General features: G+C 40.6%; 2 protein-coding genes and 1 pseudogene across 3 annotated transcripts in view; 2 read left to right on the top strand and 1 right to left on the bottom strand.

Moving 5' to 3' along the window:
* LOC146462475 (death domain-containing ATP nucleosidase-like) overlaps positions 1-3792 on the top strand; it is a 33461-nt gene extending 29669 nt beyond the window's left edge. The window contains exons 2-4 of the mRNA XM_085085606.1: positions 979-1154; positions 1915-2583; positions 3557-3792. Coding sequence (XP_084941732.1) covers positions 1118-1154; positions 1915-2583; positions 3557-3792 — 942 coding nt within the window. The 5' untranslated portion in view covers positions 979-1117. The remainder of the gene's footprint in view (positions 1-978; positions 1155-1914; positions 2584-3556) is intronic.
* LOC146462474 (general transcription factor 3C polypeptide 2-like) overlaps positions 1-14425 on the bottom strand; it is a 32199-nt gene extending 17774 nt beyond the window's left edge. Inside the window, exon 1 of the mRNA XM_085085594.1 lies at positions 14204-14425. Coding sequence (XP_084941720.1) covers positions 14204-14281 — 78 coding nt within the window. The 5' untranslated portion in view covers positions 14282-14425. The remainder of the gene's footprint in view (positions 1-14203) is intronic.
* The window catches only part of LOC146462473 (uncharacterized), a 73600-nt pseudogene that overhangs the window by 29650 nt on the left and 26540 nt on the right, over positions 1-17410 (top strand). Inside the window, exons 4-5 of the transcript XR_014857119.1 lie at positions 4377-4493; positions 5137-5277. The product of XR_014857119.1 is annotated as an uncharacterized LOC146462473 (transcript). The remainder of the gene's footprint in view (positions 1-4376; positions 4494-5136; positions 5278-17410) is intronic.

Below are 17410 nucleotides of genomic sequence, written 5' to 3'. Positions count from 1 at the left end.
AGTTCATTGGGTTATTTTACACCGTGAACGGGGCTTCGTCCTTTGACCTAAATTTTCGCGGTTTTCATCGGCCAGTGACCGCACCTAGGCCGCATTTCAAACTCTTGCAATTTTCTCAAAAAATAAAATACCTTGGAACTTTAAAACATGATTTTCAAAAAATAGTTAATCCAAGGGTATCTTCAAGCGAAATATCAGAAATTCGAACAAGTGGTCGCTGAAATGCAGTTCTCGATTCTTACAGGCAGCCGCTCTTAAGACAGAAAGTGATAAAATGGATACCCCATTCAAGACAAAACACCCTGAAAACCATACCCTATCGGGCCGCACGTCCCCGTTAAGGTCACATAAGGGAGTACCTCCCCGGGTCTATTTCATACCAAAAATTACGATCCGTCATTGACCCGGCGTCACATACATATTAGGACGGTACAAATGGTTTCTGTTTCTAAACGAAAGGTGAAAACGTAAGGATTAAAGCCCGGGGATTATAAAAAGCATTCATATGACAAATGTCGTTTTCCCCTGTATTTCATTCTGACTGCAAGAAATGCAATTCTATCTGGTGGTTACTTATATCCTCACTATATCTCTGTATCTATCTATTTGGTAGCCTGCGAGCAGGCTCTCTTGGGGGTGGGGGGAAGGAGGGGGAAAGAGGATCCACCCACAAGAGAGCTTGCTCGCACGCTATCTATTTGGGGGAATTGGCGATGCTGGAGGTTATCACTGTTAAAAGATTGTAGGCTTTACGCACCACACAGTAATATGGCCCGAGTATAAGCTGGAAACAGCTTCTTGTCTTGACTATGATTAGGAATAATTATCTTCACTTGATTTTCTAGGCTTGCAAAAGTCTCGCAACTCAGAGTCAATTGAAATCACGTTATGGCTGTGTTTGAGTGCTCTTTACTGCATGACAACATTTTAAAATCCTACAATAATTTTTAAAAGTATGGAGGTAATAATAATTGGAAGTTTATTTTTAACGCTTACTGACAGGGCATCTGAGAAGCACTGTGTAGAGAAGGAGAACATGGATGATCCTAGACTGAGAGCTTGAAGATTGATTACATGGACCCTGAGAGTGGGAGTATTGAGGGAAGGTTTTAGAACAATGGAAGGTAATGACGACAGCTTGGAAGACATAAGGGGTAACTACATATAAATTTAATCAATGATATTTTTCTGCGTGACAACAGAACTACAATCTTGAGCAAAACTAGTTGAGAAAAATGTGAATTGTGTGCATAAATTTCAATTTCCCTTAAGGAGAACACTACTGTGAAAATTTCCAAAGATTTCACAGCAGGAAATTGAAAAAAAAATTAAGTCAAAGCCTAATACACATTGACAATTGCTGTGTTTGAGTAGTTTTAACTCAAGAACTAAAAGGCATTATTAGTTATTTTACCAGCGAGGGTTAGAGGAACGTAGTTTTGTCCTTGAATGTTACATTTTGGAGGACTTCAATTAATGTTGGTACAATGTAGAAGGAAAACTGGGTTTTGATACCATATTACATGTTTTTAGTAAATGATATTTCTATGTGGTGCTGTCTTAATTAAAATTGGCTATCAACTGTTAATAAAGTAGACAATTCATAAATATGAAAAGCCATATAATTTTTCTGAAACTAATAACACACATGTAATCTCATGGACTTACTGATTTCCTGCCAAAACACAGAAAACAAACTTACTTAATTGCTAAGATCATGTGGGAGATTAAATGCCTGAGGTATACATGATGTCTACTCGGTACTTTATTTCTGTCCAACTGAAATATTGCACATGTAAACAGTATTTTGTTGATAATGTTTGAATTAACTTATACTTTCTGTATAGTGAAACTAATTGAACAAACCAAAATGTATGTTTTCATTTTCTCTGCTTTTTGCTTGCTCTCCATTAGGTGCTAAAAGAAAGCGGAAGAAAAGCTATTCACTGCAGTCTGAAGACAGCCCTCCACAACTCGGTATTAAGCTTCCAAAGACAAGCGAGCTTCCAAATACCAGTGAAAAATGGAGTGATGCTCAACTACCAATTGATGTTCTGCTACTGACGGTGGAGAACTGTGAGTTCTTAAGCTCTTTCCATTACCTTGATAAACCCTTCAGGAGTTGGCACAAAGAGATTGGTTATGTGTACTTTGGGTTAACTGGAAGCGGTGACCAGGAGAAGCTGACGATTGCATTAATAAAATGCTCCAAAGGGTCTGCAGAGCCACGTGGTTCTTTAACAGCTGTAAAGAATGCAGTCAAGGTCCTGCATCCCAAAGCTGTATTTTTAGTTGGTACCTGCAGTGGCTTAAGTCCTGATAAAGCCAAACTAGGGGATGTCATCGTATCTTCCAAGCTAACTACACTTTCCGGCATCAAAACACCTGTGAACAGAAATATTGGTCAGCTTATCAGGCATATTGACGATGGCTGGGTTGCTCCTTTGGAAAACCCAGATGAGCGAGAAGTGAGAGTCCACCGTGATGGTGATATTCTGAGCCAGCGACTGGCACCCAGGTCTGGTTGGAGGCATGAAGATGTTGTTCAGCAATATCCTGAAGCTATTGCTATTGAATCAGAGGGTGAAAAGTGTTTTAAGAAATTGATTGCATCCTTTGTCTATCAATTTGTGAATTACTTGTACAAAGTAGAGGTCTAAGCAACAGTAAACTGAATTTAAGGACATTGCCAACTTTTGTTAAAGGGCATACATGTATGTTCTATGCATCTTGAGATACTCAGGTTTCCTTATGGGTGGTGCCTACTAATACAGAGATATTTTTGCGTTGTTTAAAACTAAGCAGAGAAAGCAGAACTTAGCAAGTGATTTTGCCAATAAATGGTATTTAAAAAGAAAATTGGGGTTAGCCATACATTTTTTCAGAGATTCATGTAATAAAGCTTCAATCTGGAAAAAAAAAACGCCATACATGTACATTGCTTTGTATTTTTATTTTTTGCTTTTTAGAATAATTGTTGCTTAATTTTCTCTAAAGAATGCCTTTCTACCCCCAATTTTCTTTCTGGATTCCAGTAGCCCATATTAAAATCTGCTTTTCCTGCATAATCACAGACTTTTGTATTAGGAAGCACCATCCTTAAAAATGCTTAGAGGGTATCTTAGACAGTCTATACTGTGCTTAGATGCATCCACTTACTCCTTCTTCTTAATACTGTACAGTTATCACCTATTGGCTAGCTCCAACCTTTCCTTTGTAGAGTAATAATTCATATTACACTTATGAGGTTACAATAGTCAGAGTTGAATGCAAACGAAAGAACATTTATCTTGTAATATTTTATAAGCGCTAGCCAAATTTTCAAAACCCAATTTGTTGACTACAATGTGATTTCATACTATCCAGTAGTCATGAAGCATGACATAGGTGGGGGGAGGGGTGGAGCAAGAATATTACTAGAATATTCTAACACTGTTCACCCACCCTCCCTCCCCCACAACTATGCCTAACTAGAGTGTATGCCTACCACTTGCCTGAAATCATGAATGTTTTTAGAGCACATCAATAGTTCAAATTATCTGTTTTCCTATTTCAGGTCTTTATGCAGCAGCCTATGATGACAAGGTAGAATGGGTGATAGTAAAAGGTGTGGCCAGTTTTGGAGATCCAACTCAGCCTTCAAGTGGTGACTGGATGGCTTTTGCAAGTACCATGGCAGCCTCTGTTGTGGCAAACATTCTTAACGATCCTCGTGTTTTCCAAGGATGGCCACACTATAGCCAAGGTAAATGTCATCACTGGAAAAGCTCGCTGAAGGACATGATCAATTGAGTCAGGCCTTAAAAATATTCTTTTTTAGCTCTTCTTGCCTGTTGTTTCTAATAATGTTCATGTAACTTGTATTATGCTTGGCTTTCATTTTATTTTATGAACATTTGATGGTTTTGACCCAAAGGAAAGAGTGAATTTTTCATGTGGCTAAATGTAATTTAGGCAAGGTTCAAGTCAAGACAATGCCGGTCAGTGGTTGCCTCTCGTCGCGGCGCTGGGCTGACCTTTCACCTCTCTGCTGGGGGCACCTCATGGTTCTCTTTGCATTTGCTTGCTTGCTGACCTGTGAGAAAAGCCATTTTGCTTGCTTTATTTTCAAGCCTTTTTCCCTCTCTGCCCTCCCTTGGTAAGCATTCCACTGATTGGGTTCAGTGTGATGGTGCCTTTGGTGATGGCTGCTTGCAGGGTTGCCATAAACCTCCTTCCCTGTGCCTGATTGCTACTCAGCTCCACCAACCTTTTAGGCACCAGCTCCCAAGCTCATCTATCGTTGATGAGTTTAATAGCTCAATAAACCATACAAATGCATGTTGTGTGTTTTTATTTTTAAAATTTACCAAGTCATTTTAAATATTAATTTTCAGGTGACATCAGCGAACACATGAGCACTGAAATGGAAGAATTGAATATTCCTCATAGCACAGGAAGAAAGGAAAATGAAAAAACGAGAAAAAGAAAGAGAGAAGGAAGCGAGGATGAAGGTCAGTTCCAGTTACCTATGTACATAAAAAAGCATATGTTGGCGATTGGTTTGTGGAAAAATTACAGGTAGCAATTTCAGGGGTTTCATTAACATCTTCATTTGGACAAGAGCTTATTGTACCTGGGCATAATAGTTAACTTTAATATGATCTCTTGTTACAAACAGTGGTTGAGATGTTTAAAGTAGCTGGACAAAGTTGTGTTCACAGATGATCAATTTAACCTGCGGCTGGCCTTCAATAAAATCCCTGCAATTTATGAAAATGATTTATTTGTTATGTCACATGTGTGGGGTGTCTCTCTATTGAACAATGGTTTGAAGCTTGGAAATAAAAGGGGGGGGGGGGGGGGTCGATCAGATAAGATGGGAAAGAGACGAAACGGGGGACTTACAGGGTATTAAGAGTGTGAAGTAATTCTTTGTTCATGCACTCACATCAAATTGAAAATTAATGCATTGGCAGGTAAACCTAACATTAACATGAACGCTTTAAAAATGTTATCTTTGTCTTCCTTCTTTCGTTCCTTCTTGCTTGCCCGCCCGTCTTTCCATCGTTTTTCAAAAACCGCAAAGGTGATTCATGGCTGGATAGTAGATTACACGAATGTTTATTAGATTTTGTTTTGAATGTTGATCTTCAGATGACCTCAGCGAGAAAGTTGAGCAGACGAGAAAAGCAAGCAAGAAAAAGAAAAGGGAGAAGAAAAGGAAAAAAAAGGGAAGAGAAGAAAAACGAGAAGAAAAGAGAAGGAAAAGGACAAGAAAAGAAAAGAAGGATGAAGGTTAGTTCCAGTTAGTTTCATGTATGGAAAAGGCTAAGCTGGGTATAATTCATGGAAGCAGTCTAATAATTAAACGGTTCTCGCTGTCCTTAAAGACGAAGTATTTGTGTTTGTGAAAGGAATTATAGAGAATTATAAAGAAGTTGCACCGAACCATTTCATTTGTTAGTAGTAATTAATTACAAATGTGCGGGACATACGTTGATGCATAGACCACGAAATAATAGACAGTTTTGCCAAACTGATAGACATAATTCTTCATGGAAAGAAACAAATGTCATAACATCAAGAGTAAAAACGTTCCTGGGTCGTTTTCTTTTCACCGCGCGTGGCCTGGTATAATATTCAACAACAGCCCTGCTGTACAATTCCTGATTGAAAGTAACTAAAAGTTAAACAAGCTGTCCAAAGCAAAAACGTTGTGAAGAATCTAGACTTGAAACTCTCAAGTGTCGAATGTGAGGAATTAAGATTAGAGTAGTTGCAAACCTGTGAAAGTTTAATTTTCTAGGAAGAAACGTGGATGAAGAAGTCGGGACAATAAGAGTTGTGGATATAAGTCTGCTTCTGAGTCGCAACCAAAGAATCGTCTCGTGGAAAGATAAACCTCAGAACGAAAAGGAAGTGGCACGATTTTGTCTTCTTTACAAAATTGCCATAAAACTATTATCTTTATTGAGGCTATGGCTCAGCTCTGAGACTTGTTTGTAATACCCTTCTCCTAGACTGTGTTAACTCTTTTAATCAAAAATTATTATTTTTTTATTAATTTTTTTTTCGGGGGGTGTGGCGTTGGCTACAGTTTGGTACTGAAAATTAGCAAACTGTAGTTTGTTCGAAAAGCGAAACCAGTACAGAAAAGGAATCTGAGGGTATTTGAAATAGAAGATCTCGATCAGATTTTTATCCCCAATATACCTCTGTTTCGACAAAGGTCCAAAAAAGCGTAAAAGCGTACGCGACAATGCCGAAAGGTAGTCTGGGAAAACCCAATAAATTTCACTAAAAAGTCAGAATCCATATTGCCTGGACCGTACAGCGAAGACTTCAGATGGCGGGCAATATGGATTCTGAGCTTTTATTAAAATTTATTGGGTATTTCCCAGACTACCTTCCGGCATTGTCGCGTACGCTTTTACGCTTTTTTGGACAACCTTTGTCGAAACAGCTGTATTTGGCTGCGCAAAGCTTTCTCGAACAAACAAATTAGCTGATGTAATGTTCATCTTGTTTTCCTCAATCCAGATAATTTGCAACTGCAAGCAGCCGTACAAAAGATAAAGGACGATATCATAGCAGACACGGAGCGGCTTCCAGATCTTCAACAACCCTTCAGATCAAATCCAGGTGAAGGCCCAGAAGCTAAAGATCTGAGTACGGACCAAATATATGTAAATGCAGTAATTCACGAAGGCAGAGTGAACTATGACTTTCCCACAGATAGATGGGAACAACTTAAAGTGTACCCCGCACCCAATGCGAGCCAGTCCAAGTCTGTACGGCCAGAGGACATCTTTGATGCTCAGCACAACAATGTTCTCGTTGTTGGTCGTCCAGGCATTGGCAAAACAATACTGTCTACTAAACTTCTTCGAATGTGGGCATCTAGTAATCCCAAGATGAAAAAGCATTTTGAAATGGCCTTCCTTTTGAAATTCAGGCATTTAAACTCGGAAACAGACCTCAATCTTTATGAGCTGTTGGATCGCGCGGAAACAGTAGAACGTTTGGATGACGAAGTCTGGAGCTATATAAAAGAAAACCCCACCAAAGTACTTTTGATTTTCGATGGAATTGATGAATTCACTGCAAGGTCAGACGTAGCCCAAGATGACTCTTATTACAAGAACACTGGGGAGGCGAAAATGCCCCTCCACTGTCTCTACAGCAAACTAGTGTCAGGAAATCTTCTCCGTGGTTGTACGGTGATAACGACAACAAGACCAACTGCTGTGGAATGTGTTAGAAACCTAACATTCAAAAGGACAGTTGAAATTCTTGGATTTACATCTGAGCAAATTGAGGAATATGTAAAGAAGTTTACAGAAAGTGATCACGTCGCGAAAGAAACAATATGGCAACACATCAGCACAAACATAAACCTCTTTTCACTGTGCTATATCCCCGTTAATTGTTTTATCATATGTCATTGCTTGCTACACTTGATAACGCTCTCAATTTTCGATGGAGGTCTGCAGCTCCCGACAAAGATGACTGAAATTTACAGCATGACCGTCAAGATTTTCTTCTATAAGCACAGTCGTGATGACAAATACAGCTGCTCTAAAACCGACCTTGGGACGTACATGTACAAACCATTTAAACAGCTTCATCCCGAAAATGAAATGGTGTTCAAGAGACTGGGAAAAATCGCTTTTAATGGCATTAAACAAGGAAGATTAATAATTGAATCAAGCGAAGTTGATGGACTGGAGGATTGTGGACTTCTTCACCGTTTACCCGACGCCAAGCCCCGTTCACTTAGTGAACAGCCCAAAGCACAGTACTGTTTCCTGCACTTAACAATGCAGGAATTTTTCGCTGCTAAGCACGTAACCGACACCATGACTAAAGAGGAATTGCGAAGATTTGTTGCTGTTCACATCAACGAAGGTGCATGGCAAGTAGTGATACAGTTTGTGGCTGGGCTGTTAGAGTCCGATCCAGACCAAGAAATGTCAAATGTTGATATTTTTAGTGAAATTCTTCCTGTGTCGACAAGCAAGCCAAGGGTGGTTACCTGGGACAGTGAGGGAAGAATACTGACCTTCTGGCCAGCTGAGGTGGATACGAGATTAGCCCTGAACGTATGTAAATGTTTGTATGAGATCAATGTAAAGCAGCAGTCTGCAATACAAAACAAATTTGCAGAAATTGTTTTTGATGAGGTATTTTTTCGGAAATGTTTCCTAGCACCTATAGAGTGTGCAGCTGTATTGCATGTCCTTAAAAATGTTAACAGAGACTTGTACTTTAATTTCTCAGAAAACGAAGTTGGTACGTTGAGTTGTGTAGAGATTGGTCGTGCACTAAAATATGTAAATAATAAACTCACTAGGTTAAGCCTAGAGAGAAACGATATAGGAGACCGAGGAGCAGCACACCTGTGTGATGCACTAAAAGATGTAAATAATAAACTCACTGGGTTAAACCTGGAGAGTAACGATATAGGAGAACAAGGAGCAGCACACCTGTGTGATGCACTAAAAGATGTAAATAATAAACTCACTAGGTTAAGTCTAAACGAAAACAATATAGGACACCAAGGAGCAGCGCAGCTGTGTGATGCACTAAAAGATGTAAATAATAAACTTACTGAGTTAAGTCTAAACGAAAACAATATAGGACACCAAGGAGCAGCGCAGCTGTGTGATGCACTAAAAGATAAAAATTGTAAACTCATTAACATGGACCTTAGTTATAACAATATAGGAGACCAAGGAGCAGCACACCTGTGTGATGCACTAAAAGATAAAAATTGTAAACTCACTAACTTGGACCTTTATAATAACAATATAGGAGATAAAGGAGCCGCACACCTGTTTGATGCACTAAAAGATAAAAATTGTAAACTCACTAACTTGGACCTTAGTTATAACAATATAGGAGACCAAGGAGTAGCACACCTGTGTGATGCACTAAAAGATAAAAATTGTAAACTCACTAACTTGGACCTTACTTATAACAATATAGGAGACCGAGGAGTAGCACACCTGTTTGATGCACTAAAAGATAAAAATTGTAAACTCACTAACTTGAACCTTAAAGATAACAATATAGGAGATCAAGAAGCCGCACACCTGTGTGATGCACTAAAAGATAAAAATTGTAAACTCACTAACTTGGACCTTAGTTATAACAATATACGAGAAAAAGGAGCAGCACACCTGTGTGATGCATTAAAAGATAAAAATTGTAAACTCACTAACTTGAACCTTGGTGATAACTATATAGGAGACAAAGGAGCAGCACACCTGTGTGATGCACTAAAAGATAAAAATTGTAACCTCACTAACCTGGTACTTTGTGATAACTGTATAGGAGACAAAGGAGCAGCACACCTGTGTGATGCACTAAAAGATAAAAATTATAAACTCACTAACTTGAACCTTCGTAGGAACTTTATAGAAGAAGAAGGAGCAGCACACCTGTGTGATGCACTAAAAGATAAAAATGGTAAACTCACTAACTTGGACCTTAATGGTAACAGTATAGGAGAACAAGTAGTGGCACACCTGCGTGTTGCACTACAAGATGTACCTTGTCAAGTTACATTTTAGTTCGCACGTTACCCGGGAAATCCGTTAGCAAGAGAGAGCGGTGTTCAATTAAGTATTACAAAACCGTAACCAAAGTAATTACTGTTAACGTACCCGAAAAGACGTAAACAACATAATGAATTAATCAACCGCGAAGAAAATGTAATGTAAATGGCCTTAAACGCGGAAACCCTCCTAAGCAAGTCGGGATTGTTTTTTATTTAATGTCTAATAATTGAGGAAGTGGCTATAGAGCGAAGGAAAGGAATGCGAAATCATTACTTTAGCGCTCTAACAATCCGATACTAATGTGTTTAGATATGAAATGCCTGCGCAAAATACAAGTGTAAATAATTATCTGCTCCGAACATGGCTTTTAGAGCTAAAACCCAAAACGTTGTTTTCCTGCCAGTGTCAATAGATTCCATATTTATTCTCAACAGGAATGTATGTGTAAAGGAACAAATAAACAATTATAGTAAACGTTGTGCTTGCTATTTGCCTAGAGACCGTGCACACCCACAGAGAACGAACAGACGACAAAATAAAAGTACTCTCTTCTTTTGGGAACGAACGATAAGAAACACGAAAGGACAACGGGAAGGTTTGGACGTATATGGTCGGTCTCAAATGACGTGAGGTCGAAGGAGTCGAAGCATAATAGGGTGAAGGGTGTGTCAGTTGCCACTTGTACAATTTTCCGGGAGTTATGGCCTTTTATAAACGAATGTTTGGTTTATCATTAGAGTGGAGAATTAATGGTAAATTGGCCACCGTAAAGATATTCGAGTGCTGACGTTTCGAGCCGTAGCCCTTCGCCTGAGCGAATCCAAAAATGTGTCTGCCGAAGGGCTAACGCTCGAAACGTCAGCACTCAAATCTCTCTACGGTGGCCAATTTACCTTTAGTTATCAAATCTGCTGATAAACCAAACATTCGTCGTTTCTACTCCCCACCGATGCAGTACCACAGTTTCTTTAGAAACCAACTTCCTTATCCATTATGGCTCTTTATAGTCCGACAGCAAACTTAAGCGTTTGTAATTTAAGCATGGCGCCCTATTGTGCTACTGCGCATACGTTCAGCGCATCTCGGAATTGTCCGAGAAATTCTGATTTCTTATGGACTGGGGCTACTAATTGAAAGTTGTTTTTTTGGTCTATGCGGGAATTCGAAGAGAAGATCTTGGTAAAGGTTACTAAATCTGTATTTGAAAGCACCATCGTACCCGAATTTTTGAATAGTTGGCCGATGAAAACTTAGGGCGCTTTTCTGGAAACGTCACCGAATGACAGGTTTCATGGCCCCCGGAAGGTTCACGGGCTAGATTCACGAAGGCCTTCTTAGTTTAGATTCCGGTGCAGCCGTTGGTAGGATCGTCACACAACGCTTCTTCCCAGACTAAGGAGAATGGTACGAATAAACTGTTAACTTTATTCAACATGGAAGGAATCTCCAACTTATGAACAATGCCTCAAAATTTAAAAATATTAGTATTAGAATGTTACTGATTCCAATATAGCATGGCGAATCTTTCCTCTCTCTGTGCAAATAAACCGCTCGGTTTACAGGAGGATGGCAACATTACAACGAAAAATGAAAACAGCAAATTTGTGAATTCTTCTTAGTCAAGAAAGGCATATTTCTTGCGCGAGTAGTTATTTTAATTTGATTCGACTCCTACCCCTGGGATAGGCCTGCTTAAAAGTGTTTTGTTCCGGGGGTTTTCTGAGGGTGGTAACAACAAGAATTGAACCGCGCATATATGAGAACTAATGAGAAGCGTTTTCTTGGGGTATTGTTCATTGTGCTCTACATGGCGAATTGAAGTATGAGCGCTGAAGTGAAAGCTAATGAGCGACACAGAGCTTCTTTTAATTAGCGTACAAGCAAGGGTCTTAGTGCGACATATTTGGGGCGAGCGGCGAGCGGCGAGCGAAGCGAACGGCGAGAAGATTGGGGAAGGGGCGCCCCAATCCTCTCGTGGTTCGCGCCACGCCACTCTCGGCCAAGACAGGTAGACCCCAGATCGGAGAGCTTGCTTGCACGCTACTTTTAATTGATGTTTTGAAACTTTCTGAGGGCAAATAGTATTTGTATATAGCAGTTGTCTAATGAGATAACCGTGGATAAATAAAGTTATTTGATTTGATTTGATTTGATTTGATTTGATTTGATTTGATTTGAAAGGGTTATGCAAACGAAAGTCCGTAGTTTTATATGATTCATGGAAGGTACATCTTCTCTCTTCTCAATCCAGTGACTGTTCTCGTTCTTTCCCTCTGACGCCCGCATGAGAAGATTGATGACTCCTTGCTTAACACCAGTGTTTCTTCACTCGATCTGTTTGACTAAATGGAGCCTTGCCAGACCAGCTGCGCCTCCTGAGGCAAGCAACGAAAAAGCTTGCTTATTAGGGTTGAAACGAACCTGGGGAAAACAAACTTTGAACCGAGTAATTACAACTACTATAAGAGAGAGTGTTAATCGATATCCTTTTGTCTACTACATTATCACAATGGACTAAAACACGGCCAAAGAAGTGCGGAAGTGAAGTGGTGGTGGGGGGGGGGGGGGAGGGGGAAGGAGTTCTCACCAGTTTTCTACGGGGATGCTCCGCCCCGAGGTCCAAACCCTTACCCTGTTATAAACCATTTTTGCAAGAAAAGGTAATCCTGTCCACATACCTTAAGTAGAAACACTGCATTGCCTTTCCTTGGGCCTGTTAAATAACAGTTCTCCCCCACGTGAAATCCCTTCCCTACTATATATCTCCAGCCTAAGAACAGGCACCTTTTTCGGGTGGGCTCGATGACGAGTCACTGTTCGGAAAATGAGCCAGCGCCCCATTTTCGGAGCCTTCCCGAGAAGTCCATTTTCGGGAGTAACCCCTCCCCTAGCCTGCGTTATACGGGAAAAGCGAAAAAAAAAAAAAAAAGGGTAAAAAGGTAGGAGATTGGGGAGAGGGGAGGGTCTCCTAATTTCTCTTACTTTTCTCGCCCTTATCCAGGGGAACCTATCGAAGAGGTGGACTAGACAGGGAGGGCTGGCTAGCTTTTACGGTGGGTAATAAAATGCGTGAGCTTGTAATCCATTGCATGTGGCTAAAAAATAGTGATAATAAAAATGGCGCTTGCAACACAAATTACGACTGACACAACATTTTTTCTTTTACGCTTGCGGTAGCTGTGACAGAAGCACAAGGAACTCGTTACATCTACAGCGTCACGCAATCTCCCTACCTTGTGTATTGCCTGGGGATTGTACAAACAGTCATACGGGACATTCTGCATGGAGTCTGGATCTAAAAGACGTTTAACATCTGGATCGGACTAGGATTTGCAAACTCAAGCTACAGAGACAAAGGAAGATCATGTGCACTGCTTAGCAACACACCATAACAGTTGTTATTACGGCTCCACAGTAGAGCTGAATATTGAGGGCAGTTCTTGCTGGTTTTGCGCCATGACCTCCCGGACCGCTAACCTCATTATAGTCTATTCTGTGGCCAGTCACGTGTGAATGTATATGAATAATGCAACAAAAGCAAGGCTGAGAATGATGTATTATTTATTGGGTGACACAGGCATACTCGGAAAAAAGAAAATCCGAGTGCTCCTATCAGGAGTCGAACCTAAGACCTTCCGATTACTAGTTCGGATGCTCTACCACTGAGGTTCAGGAGACTCGTGGGAGCTAAGGCCGTTAAACTGGGTTCATGGGACAAACATCTTGGATACTGCTAGGATTGGAATGTCAATGTGTGGCATATGCGCAATGGAAATAAATAAAAGCAAGTCTGATACCACCCGCAATTGTCATGATATAACCCCTCTCTTATTTCATTGCTTTTAACTTCTATTGATGGCAGCAATTACCGTTCAAAATGATTTCTATTTGGAGCTTACTTGTAATGAAAGACTAGCAACACGTTTCGACGGAACAAACTAGTCTAAACACCAACTGATTGCTTGTTAGATTTTCTAAAAGTCCTTCCCTTCGTCTTTCCTCGACTGGTGAGCAAGTCTCAATGTTTTTCACGGTGATTCCTCATAATCCACCTGGAATAAAAAATTGTGCTTTAAAAAATTAACCCTGTAAACCACAAAAGCTTCAACATAGGTCATGCAGGCTTTGCGTGCCTATGTTTTTTTCACTGCTGGATGGAGGGTGGCTGTGCAATAAAGACACCATCTTGTGAGTTTGCAGTGGTATGTTGTGGTTTGGTGAGTTGCGTTTGAGTATATTGGTTTTGACCACTTCCCTAACTATATTGAAAATTTCGACCCTTTTGTAGTCAACCCAGTCGTGAAAATGCGACCTTATCTAACGGCACACCCCCATTAGCCATAATATTCTCAAGCTCTTCAAGGCAAAACAAAGCAAATCACTATCGTGAAGGAGGTTTAGAAATGTGATCATAATTATCATAAAATTTTGTGAACTTTTGATTCGAATTTCTCCAAGAATTATCAATAGTTTGAGAAGCTATATCAACCACTCGAAAGAGGGTTTCCTCCTTTTTCCAAACACCTCGAAGTTGGTGAAAGAAAACTCGGCTGCGCCTCGTTGTTTGAACCTACTTCTCAGTGTTTGGATACCGTATGAAACACGCTTTCTCGTGTTTGATATATTACATGAAGAATACACATAGATGAGCGACTAACAGTGTTAACATCATGAAAGACCAGTTTGTGTTGTTGAAGAACTTCTTGAGTGGAGTGAGGAAGTGATTCCTTTTCCATTCCAACAGAGATTCCAACTTACCTTTCCTTTAATGATTCACCAGTTTCCTTATTCTCGAGTGTCGTGGTATCTTCCATTTCTTGGCGGCCATTTTCGTTACCAGGTTCTGATGCATCTTGGAGCTTTTCCAAACTTACCCTGTAAATGCCCTGTTGACGAAGAACGAAAACTCCTTTTAGTCAATAGACAATCGAATCTCTACATCAGGGTGAGGCGGCGCGGCCGAGTGATTAGAGGCGCAGACTTGTAATCTGGAGGCCCCTCATGTTCGAGTCCCCTCTCTGACAGTCATGTCCAATATGGACAAACTGATAGGGTTTGAAATAAAACAGCCTCACGAACCGTACGGAAACACAATTGTCGGTCCGTATATGGACGGAAAATTGCATCCCATTAAGGGATTTAGAATATTTCCACGTCATATGGGTCGAGCGAGGGGTTTATACGGTTTGCACGGATCGTAAAGACACTTCTTCGGTACGTATACGGATGGAAAATTACATCTCATTAAGGGGACTTGAATATTTCCATGTCTTATCTGAGGGAGGGGTTTAATATACGGTTTGTACAGATCGTTTTATGTATACTGGTTATCTGCGCACTGTATAAATTGTATAATATTCAGTCATTCTGGCTGAACCACAAATTGAAAATGTCACTGCAGAGCAAAGTCAACGAATACTTTACACTGAGCCGAGAAACACTCGAGAAAGTGAATTTTAGTGCCAGGCTATTCGAGTGAGGCGTAAGTTACGGTTAAGCGTTAAATTTCGTTCTGTTGGTTTTAAACTGTATTCTGCAGTCTTTGTATCGATAAATAAATATGTGTCCGTGACGTTTATTCTGAGACCCGCTTAATACGGTCCCCCGGATAATACGGTAAAGGTAAGGGTTAAGGGTAAAGGGGTGACCCTCCGGGCGGAACCTCCCCGGTATGACACTTTATTGAGTACCTCCGACTCTCCGACCCTCCCCTCACCACACTATTCGGAATGTGAGAATAATAAACAGATTGTCAGATCGGTCTTAAAGGGACTATATCACCCCAGGCGCATACGCGTGTTAATGAGAAGCACTTTGAAATCGTTGGCCAAACAGTTTTCCAAATACCGTCTGAGAGTTCAGGAAGCTGTTTTCATTTGTTTGAATCGCATTCATCTTCGGAAAGTTACGTGAATATTTAATGTACAAACCTTCTTTACTAATTACAGAACCTAGCTGCTAATAACGATATTTTTGAAAGCTTTTGCAATGGCGGAAGAGCAAAAATGCCGCGACGAGTACGTATTAAATAAGAAACTTACCACATTTGCTAATGAATTGGTCATTAAAAAAACCGAGGATGCTGTAAAGTGTAAAAGCGAGATGGTCGAATGCCCCGGGATTATTGGGTGAAAGGCTAATTCCCGACACCCAGGATAGACAGTGTGGGAAAATGCCCCCTGATTATTGCCCCCCCCCGGGGGGGGGGGGGGGGGCATAGCTAGAATTGAGGGATGCATTAGTTTTAAAGGAAATCTCAAGTTTTCTCAGGTAAAATTTCAGCTCAAAATTTCTTAACAGAGAAAACTATAACTAATTTCATTTACGGAGGGGTAAATATCTCTCGTTAAAAATGCGAAGTACGTAAGGTCAGCTTGCATTTTTGCATACCGTGAGCCAACAACAGGGCGTAAATTCAAGCTTTCTGAGGCTAAGCATCCGGACAGAGCGTACTGTATTAGCTCACTTAATATGCCTTTAAAACGGCAACTTAAAAACCAACCTCGTTCCCAGGGTCTCTCTTCTTCCCGCCCCAGCGAGAGAGAGAGAGAGACCCTGGTTGGAGCTGGTCACGTGGCACCCAAAATCTGGGTGCTTGACACAATTTGTCGTTAGGGAGGGGTAGTAGAGTATGCAGTTGTCGCTTTTTCAGAAGCACTGAGAAGCCAGCTACGAACTTTACGACAACAAGCGGTTTTACAACCAAGCATTTCTACATCACACACTCACTTGAGACCAGGAAGAGGTTCACGTTTCTTCCACTCAGGTTGAGTGTTGTTAATCCAAAAGAATTATTTTAAAAACAGTCGTAACGTTTTGGGAGAGGGAAACCGACAGACGATGGGGGACGCCTAAACAGGCATGGTGATTAGAACAGAGGTATCGCTGGCTTTACGCCGTTTAACAGAGCTCCAAATGGGGTGAAATGGGAAAGAAGAACAATTTTAATATCGCCGAATGGAACACCAAGAATTTTTGGCAATAGAATGTAAGCAGGCGAAGTGTCCAGAAATACCAACGGACTGAAACAAGCCGCGTGTGAATATAATTCAAAGGTACTTTTCATCTTAGTTTATTCCCTACGTTCTTGGCTTTCAGACGTAGACGAAAAATATTGAGCTCAGAGCGCTGATTGTGATCGGAAACAATGTATTTTAATACAGTGTATTCAATCACAGGAAATCGGTGACCAAATAAACATTCAATATTGTGCTTCGCGAATTACATGTAAATAAACAGATTACTATAACAAGAAGAATGTATTGGTATTTTCTTGTGAGTGATGAATTATAATGCTGTTGATGAAAGAATTTTTTATGAACTACATTTCATTTTATAGAGCAAAAGATGTACTTATTACTGCAGTTCAAGCTTGAATAAATGCTATTTCTGGTAGAATTCATGGAATCAGTTCCAACTAGTGTAGATAAATTACTCCGGTTCAAGTTGTAGAATTTATGATAAACCTCTGCTTCATTGACCGTTTGAAATTCCCTAGATTGTACTTAATATACGATTTTTGCAGACGGCATGAAACTGCGCCAAATCTCTCGCATTTCGCTTGCTTAAATCGCACCCGCTTGAAAATCTCTGATCGGCTCTTGCGAATAAAATAATTGAGCGAGTGTACCCCGACTGGGGAGAAGTTTGTCGTGTGCTGTCACGTGACCAGCTCCAACCAGGGTCTCTCTCTCTCTCTCTCGCTGGGGCGGGAAGAAGAGAGACCCTGGGAACGAGGTTGCTTAAAAACCCGGGAACATAGGAGACACTATTTTAAGGGCTTTTTGTGTAATTTTCTTGTTGGGTGTCAAAACTTGGTCCTTTGCGCCCGCGTTTCTGACTGTTCGCGGCTTCGAGCTCGCCAC

Source organism: Pavona decussata, unplaced genomic scaffold (genome assembly GCF_977016875.1).
Source record: "Pavona decussata unplaced genomic scaffold, jaPavDecu1.1 SCAFFOLD_187, whole genome shotgun sequence".
NCBI classification, from domain to species: domain Eukaryota; kingdom Metazoa; phylum Cnidaria; class Anthozoa; order Scleractinia; family Agariciidae; genus Pavona; species Pavona decussata.
Note: the sequence above shows the minus strand (reverse complement) of the source record. Positions and strands in the feature narration are given on the sequence as shown.